Source organism: Rhinatrema bivittatum, chromosome 15 (assembly GCF_901001135.1).
Source record: "Rhinatrema bivittatum chromosome 15, aRhiBiv1.1, whole genome shotgun sequence".
Classification (NCBI taxonomy): Eukaryota; Metazoa; Chordata; class Amphibia; order Gymnophiona; family Rhinatrematidae; genus Rhinatrema; species Rhinatrema bivittatum.
Genome location: NC_042629.1, coordinates 59,916,435 through 59,934,124, shown reverse-complemented (window position 1 = coordinate 59,934,124; position 17,690 = coordinate 59,916,435). Strand labels below are relative to the sequence as shown.

The 17,690-nt window shown below is 44.8% G+C and overlaps 1 protein-coding gene across 2 annotated transcripts in view; it reads right to left on the bottom strand.

Moving 5' to 3' along the window:
- YBX1 (Y-box binding protein 1) overlaps positions 1–11,144 on the bottom strand; it is a 33,311-nt gene extending 22,167 nt beyond the window's left edge. Inside the window, exons 1-2 of one of the 2 annotated variants that reach the window (XM_029578417.1) lie at positions 10,865–11,144; positions 9,650–9,713 (exon numbers count right to left, since the gene is read on the bottom strand). In XM_029578417.1, coding sequence (XP_029434277.1) covers positions 9,650–9,713; positions 10,865–10,955 — 155 coding nt within the window. In that variant the 5' untranslated portion in view covers positions 10,956–11,144. The remainder of the gene's footprint in view (positions 1–9,649; positions 9,714–10,864) is intronic. The other variant, XM_029578416.1, reaches the window with a different exon arrangement.
- Between the last annotated feature and the right edge of the window lie 6,546 nt (positions 11,145–17,690).

Here is a 17,690-nt window from a genome sequence, read left to right as displayed (position 1 = left end):
CTGGCATCTGTCAGAGTTAGGCCTAAAAACCTCCTCTATAAGGATGCATGTAAGTACAGTGTCTGAGTACCATAAGGGTATAGGAGATGTCTCCATCGCAACACACCCTTAGTATCACGTTTCATGAGAGGCTTGCTCCATTTAAAACCTTCACTGCGCCCTCCTGCCCTGCCCCTGCTTAGGACCTTAATGTGGTTTTGGGACGGCTCATGAAACCTCCATTTGAGCCTCTCCACTCCTGTGATCTACACTATCTTACCTGGAAGGTAGTATTTCTCCTTGCGATCACGTCCGCTCACAGAGTTAGTGAGTTGCAGGCGTTAGTTACTAGCCGCCATACACTAAAATTCTGCATGACAGGATAGTGCTTCGCACGCACCCTAAATTCTTACCGAAGGTAATGTCGGAATTTCATATTAACCAATCTATTATCCTACCTACCTTTTTTCCCAGGCCCCATACAAACTCAGGAGAACAGGCTTTGCATTCCTTAGATTGTAAGTGTACCCTAGCTTTCTATCTAGAGCGCACATCAGCCCACAGGACATCCACTCAGTTGTTCATGTCTTTTGATGCCATCAAACTTGGAAATCCTCTGGGAAAGCAAACCCTCTCCTCCTGGTTAGCGGACTGCATTTCTTTTTGCTACGAGCAAGCAGGCATTCCATTACATGACCGTGTGAAAGCACACTATCAGGGCCATGGCGATGTCAGTAGTGCACCTCCGTTCGGTGCCACTTACTGACATCTGTAAGGCTGCGACCTGGAGCCCTCTCCATACATTTGCAGCCCATTATTGCTTAGATAAGGCTGGCAGGCAGGATTCCATCTTTGGTCAGTCTGTTCTACGCAATCTATTTTCTGTTTAACTTCCCAACATCCTTCCACCAACCCGTTCAGGATGCCCTCCTAACCAAGTTTCCACCCCTGTTGTTGTGCCTGTTGCAAGTCTTTGGGTGCATTTGGTGCTTTGCTCGGGCATCCTCAGCTCAGTACTCAACCATATGTGAGGACTACCATTCTGCTTGTCCCGTGAGAAAGCAGAATTGCTTACTTGTAACAGGTGTTCTCACAGGACAGCAAGATGTTAGTCCTCACGAAACCCACCCGCCACGCTGCGGAGTTGGGTTCGATTAAGTTTTCTTATTTTATTTTTCGCACGTACTGTTTGCTATAATGAGACTGAAGGGAGACCCCTGCTGGATGCAGGGTTGATGCTGTGCATGCCCAGTAGGTGCCAGTCAAAGTTCTAGAAACTTTGACAAAAGTGTTCCATGAATGGGCTCCATCCTGATGATGTCACCCATATGTGAGGACTAACATCCTGCTGTCCTGTGAGAACACCTGCTACAGGTAAGCAATTCTGCTTTATTCAAAAGTGTAAATAACCGATTCACATCTACTCGTTCAAGACCTCTCATGATCTTAAAGACCTCTATCATATCCCCCCTCAGCCGTCTCTTCTCCAAGCTGAACAGCCCTAACCTCTTCAGCCATTCCTAATAGGGGAGCTGCTCCATCCCCTTTATCATTTTGGTTGCCCTTCTCTGTACCTTCTCCATCGCAACTATATTTTTTTTGAGATGCGGCGACCTGAATTGTACACAGTATTCAAGATGTGGTCTCACCATGGAGCAATATAAAGGCATGACATTTTCCGTTTTATTAACCATTCCCTTCCTAATAATTCCTAACATTCTTTTGCTTTTTTGACTGCTGCAGCATACTGAGCCTTATCCACTATGATGCCTAGATCTTTTTCCTGGGTGGTAGCTCCTAATATGGAACCTAACATCGTGTAACTACAGCAAGGGTTATTTTTCCCTATATGCACCACCTTGCACTTGTCCACATTAAATTTCATCTGCCATTTGGATGCCCAATCTTCCAGTCTTGCAAAGGTCCTCCTGTAATGTATCACAATCTGCTTGTGATTTAACTACTCTGAATAATTTTGTATCATTCTCAAATTTGATAACCTCACTCGTCGTATTCCTTTCCAGATCATTTATATATATATATATATATATTGAAAAGCACTGGTCCAAGTACAGATCCCTGAGGCACTCCACTGTTTACCCTTTTCCACTGAGAAAATTTACCATTTAATCCTACTCTCTGTTTCCTGTCTTTTAACCAGTTTGTAATCCAGGTCAGGTACTTCAGGTCACAAGTGCACAGCGGCTCAAAAGGAGCTTTTATCAGCTAAACCACAGGTAGCAAACTCTGGTCAGAGGGCCACAAACAGGCCATGTTTTCAGGATATCCATAATGAATATACATGAGATAGATCTGCATGCTCTGCCTCAGATGTATGCAACACTCTCTCATGCATATTAATTGTGGTTATCCTGAAAACCTGGCCTGTTTGTGGCCCTCGAGGACTGGAGTTCGCCACCCCTGAGCTAAGCTATCACCATTTTGAGGCCTCAAGATATGGCTAGAGGCCTTAGGGGAGGCTTCAACTGAAGCAAGCCCCGCATGAATTGTACAACTATAGGCTGTGCAGAGATGGGCATACCATGGTGATATGTGCAAATTGCACCCAGATGGATCCCAACGAGTTGGGTTTTAAGCCAGCCTCCAATAGGTGTAGAAGGTAATCAAACAATATTTGTGTGGGGCAGGAGAATGGATCTAGGGCCTTCTGCTCACACCACACAGAAAGCCTCATCCACTTCAATCCATAGAATTTTCTAGTAGAAAGCTTTCTAGAAGCCACCAGGAGTTGAGCACATCCTCGACATATCTTAACCTCTCAGCATCCAGGCTATGAGTCACAGGGCCTGGAGATTGGGATGTTATAACCTGCTTCAAACCTACATGATGAGATCTGGGGAAGTCCCCAGACTGATTGGTTTCCAGATGGACAACTCCCACAAGAATAGAAACCAGACCTGTCTCAGCCAATAAGGGGGCTGTAAGGATCATAGTCCCCTTGCCTTCACGAAGCTTCAAGAGAATTTACCATTAAAGGAATCTGAGGATACACATACAGAAGATCCTTGCCCCAATGACTGGCAAGGTTGTCCATGGCTGGTTTGCCTTCTGTCCTGTGGGGTGCGAAGAGATCCACTTCTGGACTCCACTAGGAGGTGGAATATCCTATTTGCAACCCCTGGGCCCAGAGACCACTCGTGGGGTCAGAAGGCATGGCTCTTTCTGTCCACTACCAAATTCTCAGTCCCAGCCACCACTGTTTCGTGGAGGATGAGTGACCTGAACCACAAGACGTCCACCCCACGGACCAAGCTATTATAGAAAGGTCATCAATCCCCTATTTGTCTGCCTCAAACAGGTGGGATGGCCCCCAACAGGACCTCACAACCCCCCCCCCCCCCCCCCCCACGGATCCAGAAACTGTCTTAATTTTTTTTTCTCTCTCTAGACTGCAGGTTTTACACCATCTGCTGGAAACAAGAGTCAGTCAAACTATCTGTCTCCATCTTCTGGCAGGGAGGCAAAACCTAGGAGTCTGGACTGATCTGGGTACGTACAGGGAACTCAAGCATTTTGTGCCTGGCATTCTGCTCAGTCAATAACTGAAATGGGATGGTCTCCGCCATCCCCCTCACAAAACATGCAAAGGTTAAGTCCTCAGTTAGAGAATTCCTTTGCTTTTCTGGAGGAAAAAGAGAGTCTGAAGGGGAGACCCTCCCAGTCCTATCAGCACGCCTTGGGACATGCCTTGCCTCACCAAGTGCATAGCCCTGTCAGGGATATCTAGGGTGACGTCAGCTTTGAAACCTGACTCAGTCTTCATCTGCTAGCTGGGGAGCACACAACCCATTGGTCCTGAGGCCATCTGTCTACACTAAGGGAAACAAAATTATCAGGTAAGTTATTTCTCCATTGATTCCCATTGATTTCACCCCATCATGGCTGTGTCTGGTTTTAGGCAATGCTTTCTGTACCTGAGGACCATATTCATCACGACTCCTCATAATGTAAGTGTCTTCTGCCTGGGGGCATTGCATAATGTCCGGGTTTGCTACAAATGTGCACAGATAACCCCGAAGGGGATTCATCTTTGGCTCAACAAGATTGAACTCCTCTTCAGGTTGGAGAAAACCAAGCCATCTGCATCAAAGGACTCAGAGCCGCACCAATGGACATAGAGCCATTGGCAACTAGGGATGCTGGAGACTGACCACCTTCGGGCTGCTCCAAGCTGAGGACATCTGGTTCGTCATCTCTTGGCACCAGGGAAGCCTAAGAAACATCGGTCCCAGTCAATACATGGTGCCATGCATGGGTGTGCGCCATCTCTTGATTTGATGACCCCGTGGGCAAGGAGGGCCAGTCCTCCATCAGTGACTGGAGTCTGCGACGTCTCCAGAGATTCTGATGCCAGTCACTCTTGGCTTGACTTAACTACATCTAGCTTGCCAGGGCTTATTCTCATCTATTTTGTTCATTTGGCTCTGCTTTCCATTTTTTGAATGATTTCCTTTTAGGTTTAACTGCCTCCTTTACCACACAACTAAACCACACTGCTGTGGGTTGGTCTTACTTTGACCTTAACCATATCCACATCTCAGTCAAAGTTTTAACCCTTGCAATCACTCATTTTAGTTTTTTCTAATTTCTATATTAGTCTCCCTTTTTATATCTTACTATAATAGTTTTACTTAAAATGTTCTCACTCCACTGGATTATATCAAATTTGATTGCATTATGATTGCTATGGATAAGACTCCAGCACAATAACCCCTCATGTCAAGTTGTAAGCTCCACTGACTACTAGATCTAGGAGCAACTGCTCATGAAGCAATCATTTATAGCATATATAAAAACTTAACCTCTCTAGCATGTCCTGTTGAGTTACTGGCCCATTCAATATTGGGGTTAACTGAAATCTCCCATTATAATTGTGCTGTCAATTTTTTTTTTTTTTTGGCTACCATTTCACAGTCTGTTTCTTCATTTTGGCCAGGCGGCCAGTAGCATACACCCACTGCTCCACTCTTACCTATCACACATGAAATTGCAATCCATATGGATTCCACAGTGCATTCTGTTTCCTACAGGACTATTATCACGCTTGACTCTGTGCCATCTTACACATTTACCACTCACTCCCCACCCCAGAAATTTGATCTGCTCTTATGACGTGCAATATACACCCGCTACCACATCCCATCTTCCACCAAGTCTCTGAAATGCCTATATCCCCATAATGCCATACAGTGTTAACTTGCCAGTCTTACTATTTGCATCAGGTGCACATATACAACTTCTCACCAACATATATGCACAATACTCTGGTGGTGGAAGTTGACTCTCCTGCATCTTTACCCAGGATGAGCCAATTGTTTAATTAAGAATGAACCATAATATCATCGTGGGGTAAAGCTGACAACTGAGAAATTTCGGAAGCTGTGGCCAGTCCAAATACCCTAAACTGGAAAGGACCTCCAGCATTCGCAAATGCAGGAATATCCATAGTCCTCTCTAATGAGGATATAGAGATAAACCTTTGTCGAATCCAAGCAAAAAAAACAAAACCCAACACACCACACATACCCCTCTCCCTGCTTTAGTATCACAGATCTCATTTTCTATCCAGAATCAAGGTACTTTCAGAGTGCTGGTAATCTTTTTTCATCCCAAAACGGGCCCTGCAGGTACCTTCCCTCTTGGAAACCACAAAGTAAATTTAATATATATTTCTTGTCCCAATTCTGACTCAAACAAGAACTGGAACAACTGCTCTAAACTGAGGAAGACAATCAAGGGTTACCTGGACTGCCTCTGGCTGCATAGTGCCATTAAGAAGTTGCCTGAAATAGGATGGGGAAAATGTAAAAGGCATAACTCACGACCTCCAGAACCCAACCATCTGAAGCAATCTAGACCCATCTCCAGTAAAACAAGACAAGGTGACCACTGTGAGGGCTCCCAGCCTTCCCTGAGAATTTACAGGTGCCACTGACACCACTTACTATCCCATTAATTATGCCACTCTTATCCCTTCTAAAGGGCTGGGACCTAAGAAATGGCTGGCTCTGTTGAGTTGGAGATGTTCACAGACTGACAGCACCTAGAATCCCTATAAAGAGACTCCAAGCTAAAGTAGCATATGCAGAACCTTTCAGCTTATCTTCAGGAAGTCTGATAACAGTCTCAAGTGCTTCCTGAAGAGGAGCTTTTAAGGAGTTGAGGGAGATACACCCTAGAAGTGGAGTTAGCCATCCAATTCCTTAACCAAAGCAGATGGCGAGTGGCCACCACCAATACCATGCTTTGAGCAGAAATCCTGAAATCATAAGTGTCTGCCAAAAAGGTCATGCCTGCTTCCAGCTGCACCATCTCATCCAGGTCTGGACACATAGTGCTCGTTAGTATCCTGAAGCTGTTTAGTCCACTAAAGGCATGCTCTAACTATATATCTACTACAGACAGCTGCCCAATATGCCAAACTAGAGACCTCAAATGACTGCTTCAGTAAGGACTCAATCTTGCGATTCTGAACCTCCCTTCAGCATTATTCCCCCTTCTACTGGAAAAAAGTTTTCCTAGTGATTCCACTTGTAGTGACATTCAAGCTGGTGAATCCCATGCCGCTGCAAAGAATTACTTGATCGCCTAAAGGGGAAAAAAATGTTGTAGGCTTCCTCATACCCATTACAGGGTCCCATACAACCTTGTTCTCCTCTGCCTGATCTTCCATAATATCCTGAGCTCCCAGGGAAGTTTTTTGGGGGTTTTTTTTTTTTAAATGGTGGATCACTAAAGATTCTTCTCTCTTCTGAACAAATCTCACCCTTCTTTGCATTTTCTCTTTACTCATCCTGGTGTACCTTAAGACATTATAGATGTGCCAGGCTGCAAGGACCTCTCCTCCTCCAATGCCCTGGGGATGACAAGGAGATGAAGGGGCAAACCCACCAACATTTTGCTTTGCACATAATGCTTAGTATAGATGTAGCACAAATTTGGCAGACAAGGAGGGCAGTCCTAGAAATCCCATGATTGCCCTGGAGAAGAAATCACCAAATCCTGTCAACTTTCTTGTAAGAGCAGGGGTTAAAGCTACACAATCTAATCCTATGCATTCAACAGAGCCACATGGCTCCAAGATGACTGTTGTTCACTTGACAATTATAGCTGCGCCAGCAGGAAAACTTGCCACGTCCAAAACTGCTGTGGGCTGCTGACACATCCCAATGCTTCACACCTAAGCTTCAGTTCCCTTCTCCGTACAAGGGCTGTAACTACTACTGCCAGACACCAACATAGGCTGCACATACTATAGAATTTGGAGCACTTTCCACACAGTTGGCACCACCCTTCCCTTCTACTCATGGTGACATGAAGGAAGACAGCCTGGACCCAGGCTGATGCTCAGTCCTCCTGCGGGCAGCACAAAGACTGCTCCGGTGTTTGTTTTTTTCTAAAACTTTATAAGCAAGCTATATCAGCCAAGAGAGGGCGTGAGAAAGCCTGAGAAAAGGAAGAAGGATTTCACCATTGGCCCATGACACACTCAACTGGGGGTGGATCAAACCCCAAAGTCTGTTGGCCCAGATGTCCACAGCTATGCTGATCTGCCTCCATCTGTTGGTCAGTGAGCACAATCCATTTGCTTGGACTGGTCCGACTAAATTAAAAGAAATTCCTCTGTGTTAGGCCAGAATCTGACCTCAGAGCAGCATGGATATGCTACCCCTACAGCTGAAGGCAGAGAATACTGGCAAGCTGAGGTAATCATGGGACTCTATAATAAGGCAACAGCAAATCAGGTGTTTTCTGCCCTTCCATCTGCTGGTAAGAAACAAATTCTAAGGGGTCCCACGGGCTGTTTTGGGAAGCCTTGGCACAGACCTGCACAATAAAGTTGAGATGTCAGATAAAATAGGACATCTGTACTCATCCATGCTTCTATCATTTCAGAAATGAGATTCTACTTGTAATAAAACAATGCAATTCCCATATGAACTGACCCCAGAAAAAAGTGAATTGTCAACATCTTGGGAGACATATCAAATTACATTCGCAAGTTACTCAAAACATATCAAAACAAAATGAGTCATTTTTAGATGCTTCCTACCAGTTATAACAGGAGAAAAACCTACCTTAGTCTTGAGAATGTTTTTAAATAGTCTTAATATAAGAAATATTATACTGGGACTAAAGGTCCATTGAGCCTAGTCCTGTCTTCAACAGTGGCCAATCAGGGTCACTTGGAAAAGGTACCCAGATCATAATAGTTACTCCATTCCTTATTGCTCATTCTCAATCCTGGCTAAAAGTTATGGACCTGTCCTCCAAACTAACACTTATCCAAAACTCCTTACTCAACTAGTTTTGACCACATCCTCCAGCTATAAAATTTCACAGCTTAATTACAGATCAGGTAAGTTAATTTTTGCTCATTTCATTTTCCTTATGAGAATCACATTCTTGTTCTGCATTATGCTGTACCTGTACCAGATATCAGGGGAAGTACATTTAAACTTAAAGTTCCAAATAAAAATTAAAAATCTGAAAAACATGTTTCTCATTTGATACTGTTCCTATTTTGCTTGCCTTTTTATTTTGCTTTTTACAGATTTTTTAAATATATGTTTTGGCTTCTTTTCCTTTGTTTTTTGCTTTTCTGAAATTTAAGCATCAATGGTCAAATTTTAGATACCCCAGGTGATCTGATGCCTTGAATTCTTTTTTTTTTTTTACTGTAGGCCTGATTTACGAAGGTTTTTTTTTGCCATTCTGATTTATTTATTTAGTGCTTTTTTATACCGGCATTCATGATACAGATCATATGTCGGTTTACAAGGAACTGGGGTAAAAGAACCTTAAATATTAACATAGCGAAGAAAGGCAAGTTACAATGAAACAGGGGTAATGGAACTGGGGGAAGAAGAAGCCAAAGCAGAAGGTAACTAATTGACTATAACAATTATTTACAGTGGGCTTACATGGATAAATATATTTGAAAACTATTAATAAAGATTCAAAATGTACAATCTTTATTCGTTTCCGGGCATTACATGACAGAAAAGCAAAAAGAGTTTACGTTTACTCATTTGATAGAAAGATGAAAATATACAAACTGAAGATACTAGCCTTTTATTCTCTTAAATATTTTAATGAAGGGAAGTGGGGAAAGTGGCTGAGAGAGGAGGAAAAAACCCCCCAAAAAAGCAATTTCTTCCTCCACCCAGCATATAAAATATAAACAAAAAAGGCATAAGAAGTAGAAAGAAAAATCTCTGGCTCCTAAAATGTTTCAGCTGACAGTTTTCTAAATATTTCTGCATTCCTACAGAGAACAGAAGGAAAAAAGAAAATATGATCTTATAGAAGACTTCTCTCCGTAAAGAAAACTGAAAAGCTTTAAGATATTAAAGTATTAGGGCCTTGAACAAGGCCTGAGAAATTAGAAACTATTTCAAGCAATTCACTTTCTCTTCTAGTGGAAAATGAAAGCAACGGTTTTTTTTTATTATGTTTTAGGCTAAAAGAAGATAGAATATACTTAAAAAACCCAAAACAAAAATAACCCCGCCCATCCACGTCATTAGATTTCACACACACGAGTCACCAAAATAAACATGCCATCCCACACGAAGCTTTGCCAGACTTCCCACAACTGTGTACATGGGGATGGCCCAGCCTGAACCAGATAATCTGCCAAACTCACCTGTTGATGAAACCATACCCGTTCCGTACATTAAACCATTTCACTGTCCCCAAAACCTTGGTTGCTGAAAGATAAAAATCCAAATCCTGAAGTTAATAAAATAAACTGAGACGCGTGGGTGCGCGGAAGCATTAACGATAGTAGCGAACCGCGCGCGCATGCGCCACGAGCCACGTGGAGCGTGCGGCCCACGGAAGAGCCCGGCCCGGTTTACACCACGTGGCGAGACCGGAACCAAAGTGCCGACCATCGCTGCTGCAGCGTCAGCTCCTCAGAAAGTATAGCAGAGCAAAGCACAAAGCCCAAAAGGCCGCGATCCTATCGAGAGAAGTGCAGTACCTTACTAAAGGCCTACGAGCCTCGCTCAACGTCAGAGTCGCGCGGTAGCCCGCGGCAAATCCAAATATCACACGCAGCAGGGGCGCCACTTAACGTCACGGCGCGCTCAGGAATAAGCTCGTAGGCGGGAAAGACGGAAGTGCTTCCGAGATCGACGTCAGTATTTGCGACTCGCAGCTGAATCGAGATTGTACAGTACGCGAGCACAGTATGGGACTTTGGGGGAGGAAGATGGGGCAGGAAGCACTAGTCGCAGTCGGAACATAGGCGGGGTTACAGGAAGAGAGCCAGAGGCACGTATGTCTCACAGCGCAAGTCGGTCCATGATAACGGTAGCGGAGCACTCCAGTTCCACTATAGGAAAGGAGCAGTGATACTATTTAGCGAGTATCTGATGTCTCTCACACAAATATTAGGTAAAACTGGAACACAGCTGCCTTGCCCCTCAAATCGTAGGGGGGCATCAATGTCAGGCGGGTGGTGGGGGCCTCTGTACAGTGGGATAGGCTATAGACAGTGACGTCACACTGTTTCGACCATATCTACCACACCGAGGAAAGGACACCCATATTAATGTTTGGATATTTAATATCACAATGGGAGGGTACACGGACGTCACACTAAGACATAACGGGGGGGTTTACTTATGTCACGGCGAGGGACGAAGGGCAGACACGGATGTCACTGCAGGGGGCAGAGGGAATGGGCGGAGTCTAGCGTCACACAGTGGGAGGAGGAACCAGGGCGCGCGCCGCTACAGCTAGCCGCGAGCGACTCCATTCCATGGCCGACAGTTGAAAGCATCGCGCGCCGCCAACGTCTCCCCTCCGTTTCTCGAAGTGGCAGACCCGCTCCCACCCTGGTTCCCCCACTTACCGATGACCTTCTTTTCCCCCCCGGTGGCCGCCGAGCCGAGCTTGCTGTCCGCGGCGGCGGGCTGCGGCTGTGTCTCGGCCTCGCTGCTCATGCTGCTTGTTACGGTACTGCTTTGGTGGTTTCCCTTCAGAGGTGGTGTTTCGGGCCGGCGGTGGCTCGCTGTTTCCCGGGTGTTGATGGTAACTTAGGCCGGCGGTGGGGCTGCTGCCTTCGGGCTCTCTGCTGTCCGCTCTCCGCTCCCGCTACCGATCGAACTGCCCACAAGTGCGCTCGGGACGGGCTAACCATCTGAGACAGCCCGCCCTCTGTAAACCGATTGGTACAGCAGGAGATCAATCCAAAGCGGGTTGCCCAAAACGCGCCTGTGGATTGGCTAAAAAGACATTCGATCAAAAAGTGAAACAAGCTGATTGGTTAAGCAAGCCTCTCTCATTCACCGTCGATGCTTTATCTCGTTTCCTCCAAAACTGATTGGTTAATCTGAGCGTCGGTTAGGTAGGGGGGGTGGGGGCAACACTATCATGTGATCCCATCAAAGAACAGCGAATCCGGGATAGAGCATGTGGCACGTGGTTCTCTCCTTACAGCAGCAGCTAGTAAGTCCTTCCTTCTGTTACTAAACGCCGCCCCAAGGCAAAACTTCCATTCACTTTTACAGCGCTTAAGAATGCATGCCTTGATTTCAGAGCATCCAGCCTAGGTCTGAGCCTGCCTCGTTTAGGAGCCGGCCCAGTCAAGTGAAGTTGCAATGGTAGCAGGAGTCTGCTCACACCCCACTCCCTCATGCCTGCTAGTGCCCTACTGGGCACACTCTAGGGTGGGTCGCTTCACTGCTTTTTAGGTGCTGCTAGTTTAACTTGCCCTATTTGAAGGAGTTTTGAACAGATTAATACAATACAGTGCGCTCAGCTGAGTGCAGTGTTGCACGGCTGGTTGGACATGGTTTATGGACATAGGTCCCGACAGGAGCATGTCTAAAACAGGTGTCCAACCCTCCATGAAAGTAATAGCACTCATCAGATAAAGAGGCATGTTGATAAAACTAGCAGCTATTCACCCTCCATCAAAAAAAAAAAAGGCGGCGGCTTAGGGAACACCTGCCCACAACTGGACACTCTGTTTACTAGCATCCATTTTTCTAACCCATACAGCCCCAACGTAGGAAAGAGATGTTGGTAACGGGAGCATCTGTTTTCCTAACCTGACCACCATAAAGGCTTTTTCTATGATGCTACTTGGAGTGGTTTCTCCTACTTGGTATCACAACACTATTAAGTCAGATGAACCACAGAAAAGCAGTATTGTTTTCTGGTGAGGGATGGGGCACATCAAGACTTAATGGCAGCTCAGGTACACAGTGATTTTGTGCATTAGGGTGTACTAACTAATAGCCTCATCTACATGGTATTTACATATGATAAGCACTTTGGACATACTTATGCCATTATTGCAGCATCAAGCTGTATGCTAGGGTGAGCGCACTATGTTCGCTCAGCATTCCTGCCCTCATCACTGTCTTCCAAGCCCTGCACCCTAAAATGATAGTCCTCAGGATAGAGCTCCCATTATCCTCCAGCTCTCATGTTTGTTACCCCAGCCCCCGCACAACTCAACAATTCTGCCATCAAAAGGCAATTGCTTGAAGAGAGATTTTTTTCACCCCTTCACTGCTACCGTGCTCCAAGACCTACTCATCCCTTCCCACATAGCCAGCAACTGCCTCCCCTCCACATTAGAATTTTCCAACAGTGCCTTCAGCTAACACCCCCCCCCCCCAGCCAGTTACTCCTTCAGAAGTCCCCTTATATCTGCCCCCTCCCATTCAGCCTTCCCCCTGGGAGCTTTTACTCTTCCACCCACTTAGACTTCACTTTTGCTATACTCTTCCCTGATCTTTAGCTGCCCTTCTGTATGGTGCTTGCATCAGAACTCTTAGCCCTTTCCTTTAAGGAGAATAACTGTTTAAAACATTTTTCCATGCAGTTAGCCAGACCTGCATTCAACAGGAGGCTCTTTGTACCCAAATAGGGGGAGCAGGGAAGACATCTACAACTGCCCTCCATATCTCCCCTCCCAGCCTGAACACTGTTCCCTCAAACCTATCCAGAAGACAACCCTGCTCCTGCCTCAACCAGCAGGAGATGGTAAGAGCTTACCCCCTCCCTGCCCCAGTGCTCCATTTTACTGCTACACTAGGGGGCTTTGGGATAAGCTAGGAGCTCAGTAGGCAGAATGAGAGAGTGCAGAAATCTTTTTCCTCCAGTTTTGGACGTGGCAAATACGATACTGGGCTTGATGGACCCTTAGTCTGACCCAGATTGGCAAGTCTTATGTGTATCTATTCAGCATTGCATCTGTCTAGTAGTGCTTTAGAAATGATAGTATAATTTTTCGTGATTCTCACCTATCCTGATCCTCAATTTCCTAACAATGCATGGACACAATTGTGTATTATAATTATCCTAGATGAGGCAAACTGGCAATCAGTAAGCTTGTCTTGTCACAATCATTACCAGTTTTGGCAGAAGTGTAGAATTTATTACTCCCACATTTTGAGAGCATAATTTATTTCCCATTAATCCCATTATTTTTCTATGACAGTAGCCAATTTGAGACTGGACCCTATGGGCTAGATTATAAAAGGCCTGTGCGCGTAAATCCTGCTGGATTTACGCAGGCAGGGTACTCACACGCAGACGCGCCTATTTTGCATAGGCCGCCGGCGCGCGCAAAGCCCCGGGACACGCAGGCGGGCTGTCCCAAGTCCCCCGGCACTGCGGCCTGTGCCGGGGATGCTGAGGCGGCGCGCGCAGGTTACGCCTGCTTCAAGCAGGCGTAACTTGCACAACAAAAGGTAGGGGGGAGGGGATTTAGGTAGGGCTGGGGTAGATAGGGGAAGGTGGGGGGACTTGGAGGGAACGGAGGCAGGCTGCGCAGGTTGCCGATTTTGCGCAGCCTTGCACCCGCTGACTAAAATCCGGCGTACTTTTGTTAGCGCCGGTTGTGTGTACTTTTTTAAGATCTACCTCTGTCTTCCATCTTGTTTCCTCCTTTACGCAAGTCTATGGTGGAGGTGCTCAATTACATTACTGCATTATGTAATATCTTTTAAAATGTAGTTATAATGATGCAGTTGTGGCTACAGATCCACATCCATATTAAATCATGGATATTAACTTTCACGTGATACTGCAAGTCCTGACAAAGTAGCAAACAGTGAGAAGGAGTCTTGAAATTATGGTGGTGTAGGAGAGAGAACAGTAAGAACGGGAGAGTGAGGAATTAAAATAAAGGTGAGACGGGGGGTGAGATGGAGAGGAAGAAGAAAAGTGAAGAAATGCTGATGGGGACAAAAGTGACATGAAGACAGTGAGAGAGAGTGAGATGGAGCAAGAACACAAAGCTAAAATCCAATAGAGATCTGGGAAAATGAGTGGAAGGTAGAATCAATTGTGGTATCTCCATTTGTTTGACTGGGCAGCAGCCGGGAGGAGAGGAGAGTGCATGTACTGGTGGCTGGCAAGGGGCTTTACAGCCAGGCATGCATGTGCACAGCTAAGTTTGCAACAGACGGTGTGTGTTTAAGTTGGTAGCCTGTAAAATATTGACAAGCAACATTCTAAAATAAGAGACGAAAGGCACTTAAAAAGATTAGGGAACTATGAAGAATACTTGTGGTAAAAGGACGAGTGACTAAGAAAAAAAAAAGGAGGAAAGTCAGTGTAGTAGGCAAAAAAATGAGTCAGAATACAATGTGAAAGAATTAAAAGTGATTATCATGACAGACTTAATCCTTAATTTTATTCTTATATTCTATGTTTTAATATTGCTTTAAGTAGTATTTTTATTTTATCTATTACTATATTGTATGAAATTGATTTAAATGCCATAAAAGTAACATAAATAAGGGATATTTTTATGTAAATCACTTTTTTTAACGATTTTGGGGCTAATTAAGTATTAAATTATTTTTCAGATCTTTGCTTTACTTTTAATTTGATTGCACCCTACAGATGGCACTTTTGTAGCAGTCTTGTTTACAGTATATGTTAGATACTTTTGTTACATTAGAACATGCCATACTGGGTCAGACCAAGGGTCCATCAAGCCCAGCATCCTGTTTCCAACAGTGGCCAATCCAGGCCATGAGAACCTGGCAAGTACCCAAAAACTAAGTCTATTCCATGTAACCATTGCTAATGGCAGTGGCTATTATCTCCATCTTATCTTTAGTTTATAGCCTTTGAGATTTGTGCAAAAATCTCAGCTGGTCCCCACTCAGGTGAATTGACCACCACAGCTTTAGAGGACAGAGCCTATTAGTGTTTAAATAAACACCATATTGGGTCAGACCCAAAGGTCCATCAAGCTGAGCATCCTACTTCCGACAGTGGCTAATCCAGGTCACAAGTATCTAGCAAGATTTCAAAAAAATAGATCCAGTCCTTGTTCTAAAAGGGACTTTCCCCAAGTCTACATGGTTAATAGTGGTTTATGGACATTTCCTCTAGGAATTCTCTCAAACCTTTTTAAATCCAAATCCAGCTACACTGCTTTCATCACATCCTCTGGCAACAAGTTCTACAGTTTGTGCACAAAGTAAAAAAAAAAACAACCACACTCTTTCCAATTTGTTTTAAATCTATTAATGTCCCCCTAGTCTTAACTGTTCCATATTTACCCATCCCTCCCCTCTCATGATTGTCTAGCTTTCTCCTCTCAGCTGTCTGTTCTTCAGGCTGAAGAGCCCTCATCACAGGACAGCCATCCCATCACCTCTGTAAACTTTTCTATTTCAGATCTCTATCTATAATTCTATATTTATATCTTAAGATGTGGCAACCAGAAGTGCACATAAAACGCAAGGAGCAGTTGCACCAAGGACTGATAGAGGCATTAGGATATCCTCGGGGATTAAGAAAACAATGGGAAATAATAAACACTAACGTTTTTGACCGCTGCCACGCAGTGGACATCAGTTTCAAAGTAATGTCCAAAATGACGCCAAGGTCATTTTCCTGGGCTGTGACACCTAATAGGGAACACCCAGCAGCACCTACCTATATAAGCTTGTAGTTTCTAATGCTTGGGGGCTGATCAGAAACTTGGGTTTCATAATTTGCATTCTAGTCATGTGTAATAAAGACATTCAGGTAAAAAATCCACAGGCACTGGCACACTGAACCTGCTGTTACCATGGAGCGTCATACACAGAGTTCACAGCAATTTATTACCACCATGGAGATCAGCCAACATTAATGGTGACCTAGTCCCCATAATTCGATACCCATTTGCACTGGTATTACATCACAAATGTAAAGCAAATATAGTATTTTACTTACCACTACAGACAGACATTACAGAAAGACGCCTTCATTAAAGCTTGCCACTTACTTTAGACTTGATGTGCTGGGATCCTTCTTAACTAGTGACTAATCGGGTGCTGTGCCACAGACTGTTCCTGCAGCATCCATCTGGTATTATAAAGTATTGTTAGACACCAAGCCCCTTGGCTTTTCTTTTTCATTACATCATGTGACATCACAAATGGTTTTCTGAGACATCATCCCACAGTTATGCATTTTTCTCCATCTACAATGCCTGGTAGGATTCCAGAACCTTGGCCAATATGACCTACACCACCGGGCAGCAGTTCATCTTGCAGGCCATCACCTGGGTACCCTCTGGGCTTGACCCATAGTTTCAGGGTTCTCTGTGACCCGGCTCAGAGTCTCTGGTAGCCATCCTAGCCACTCTGACCATTTTGAAAATGGAGCAAGTGCCACAGTTCTGGTATAGATCTCCTCCCCAGAAACAAACACCTAGGGGAAAGCTCTCTGAATTCATAGTAACATGGTAGATGACAGCAGATACATTCAGAGGCCTTTCAAAACACACGCGTGCTGGGAATGCCTCGGGCATGTAATGGGGTTGCTAAAGTGAGTGCGTTGCAGGCCTAGATGAGAAGTACCTGGGATCTCAGGGCTCTGGCCCAAACTGAACAAAAGATTCTCAAGAGCATAAGGTTGGAAGAGTCTAAAAGTATCACAGTACTACCCCACTTAGCCCAGAAGGCCAAGGTACGCGGAGAAATGTCTGTGGTACCTCCCAGCAAAATTTCCTCTTAGAAAAGCTTTTCCACTATCAGGATTCCCTTTTCAGTGCACGGAAAGGTCATCTCCCTAGCTTTTCTGCTGCGTAGAAAAATTGTTCAGACAGCCTAGAAACTTCTGTGTCACACTCCAGAAGATGACTCACATCTTTCATGTGCTATAGTTCTCCCTCATACAGAAGCAGCATGGTTTTAGCACATACCTTTCCTGTCATCGTCATTTTGGAGCTGCTCCAAGGATGACGCCAAGAAGGGGTTTCATCTCAGAATGCCGAAAACACAGGGTATCAGCTATTTCATCAAGGAGTGGGGGGAGGGTCCCAGCTGGATCGCTTCAGGCTCTTAAATAGGGGCTTTAAATTGAAATCCAGTTCTTCTGTGGGCTTTAAATATAGTAAGGAGCTGGATAAATCCACCCTTCCAACTATTAGAGGCGGCCACCTAAGTATTTAGTATCCCCTCACTTCAGCTAGGAAAGTTAAGGACTACCAGGTCCTAATCACACCAACAGCCTCCTTTAGTTTTTCCTGCCAACAAAATGGTCCTTTGCACACTTCCCCAATTTGCTCCTACTGTCACATTGGGTCAAACATACTTTCTTTTGCTGGTTTGCTTTTTTTTCCATTTTTAAACATTAACTATGCCCAAATCCATTGAATGAGGCATACTCTAGGTCTCTTACATGTTTAACTTACTGTACCTTCAACCCCATAC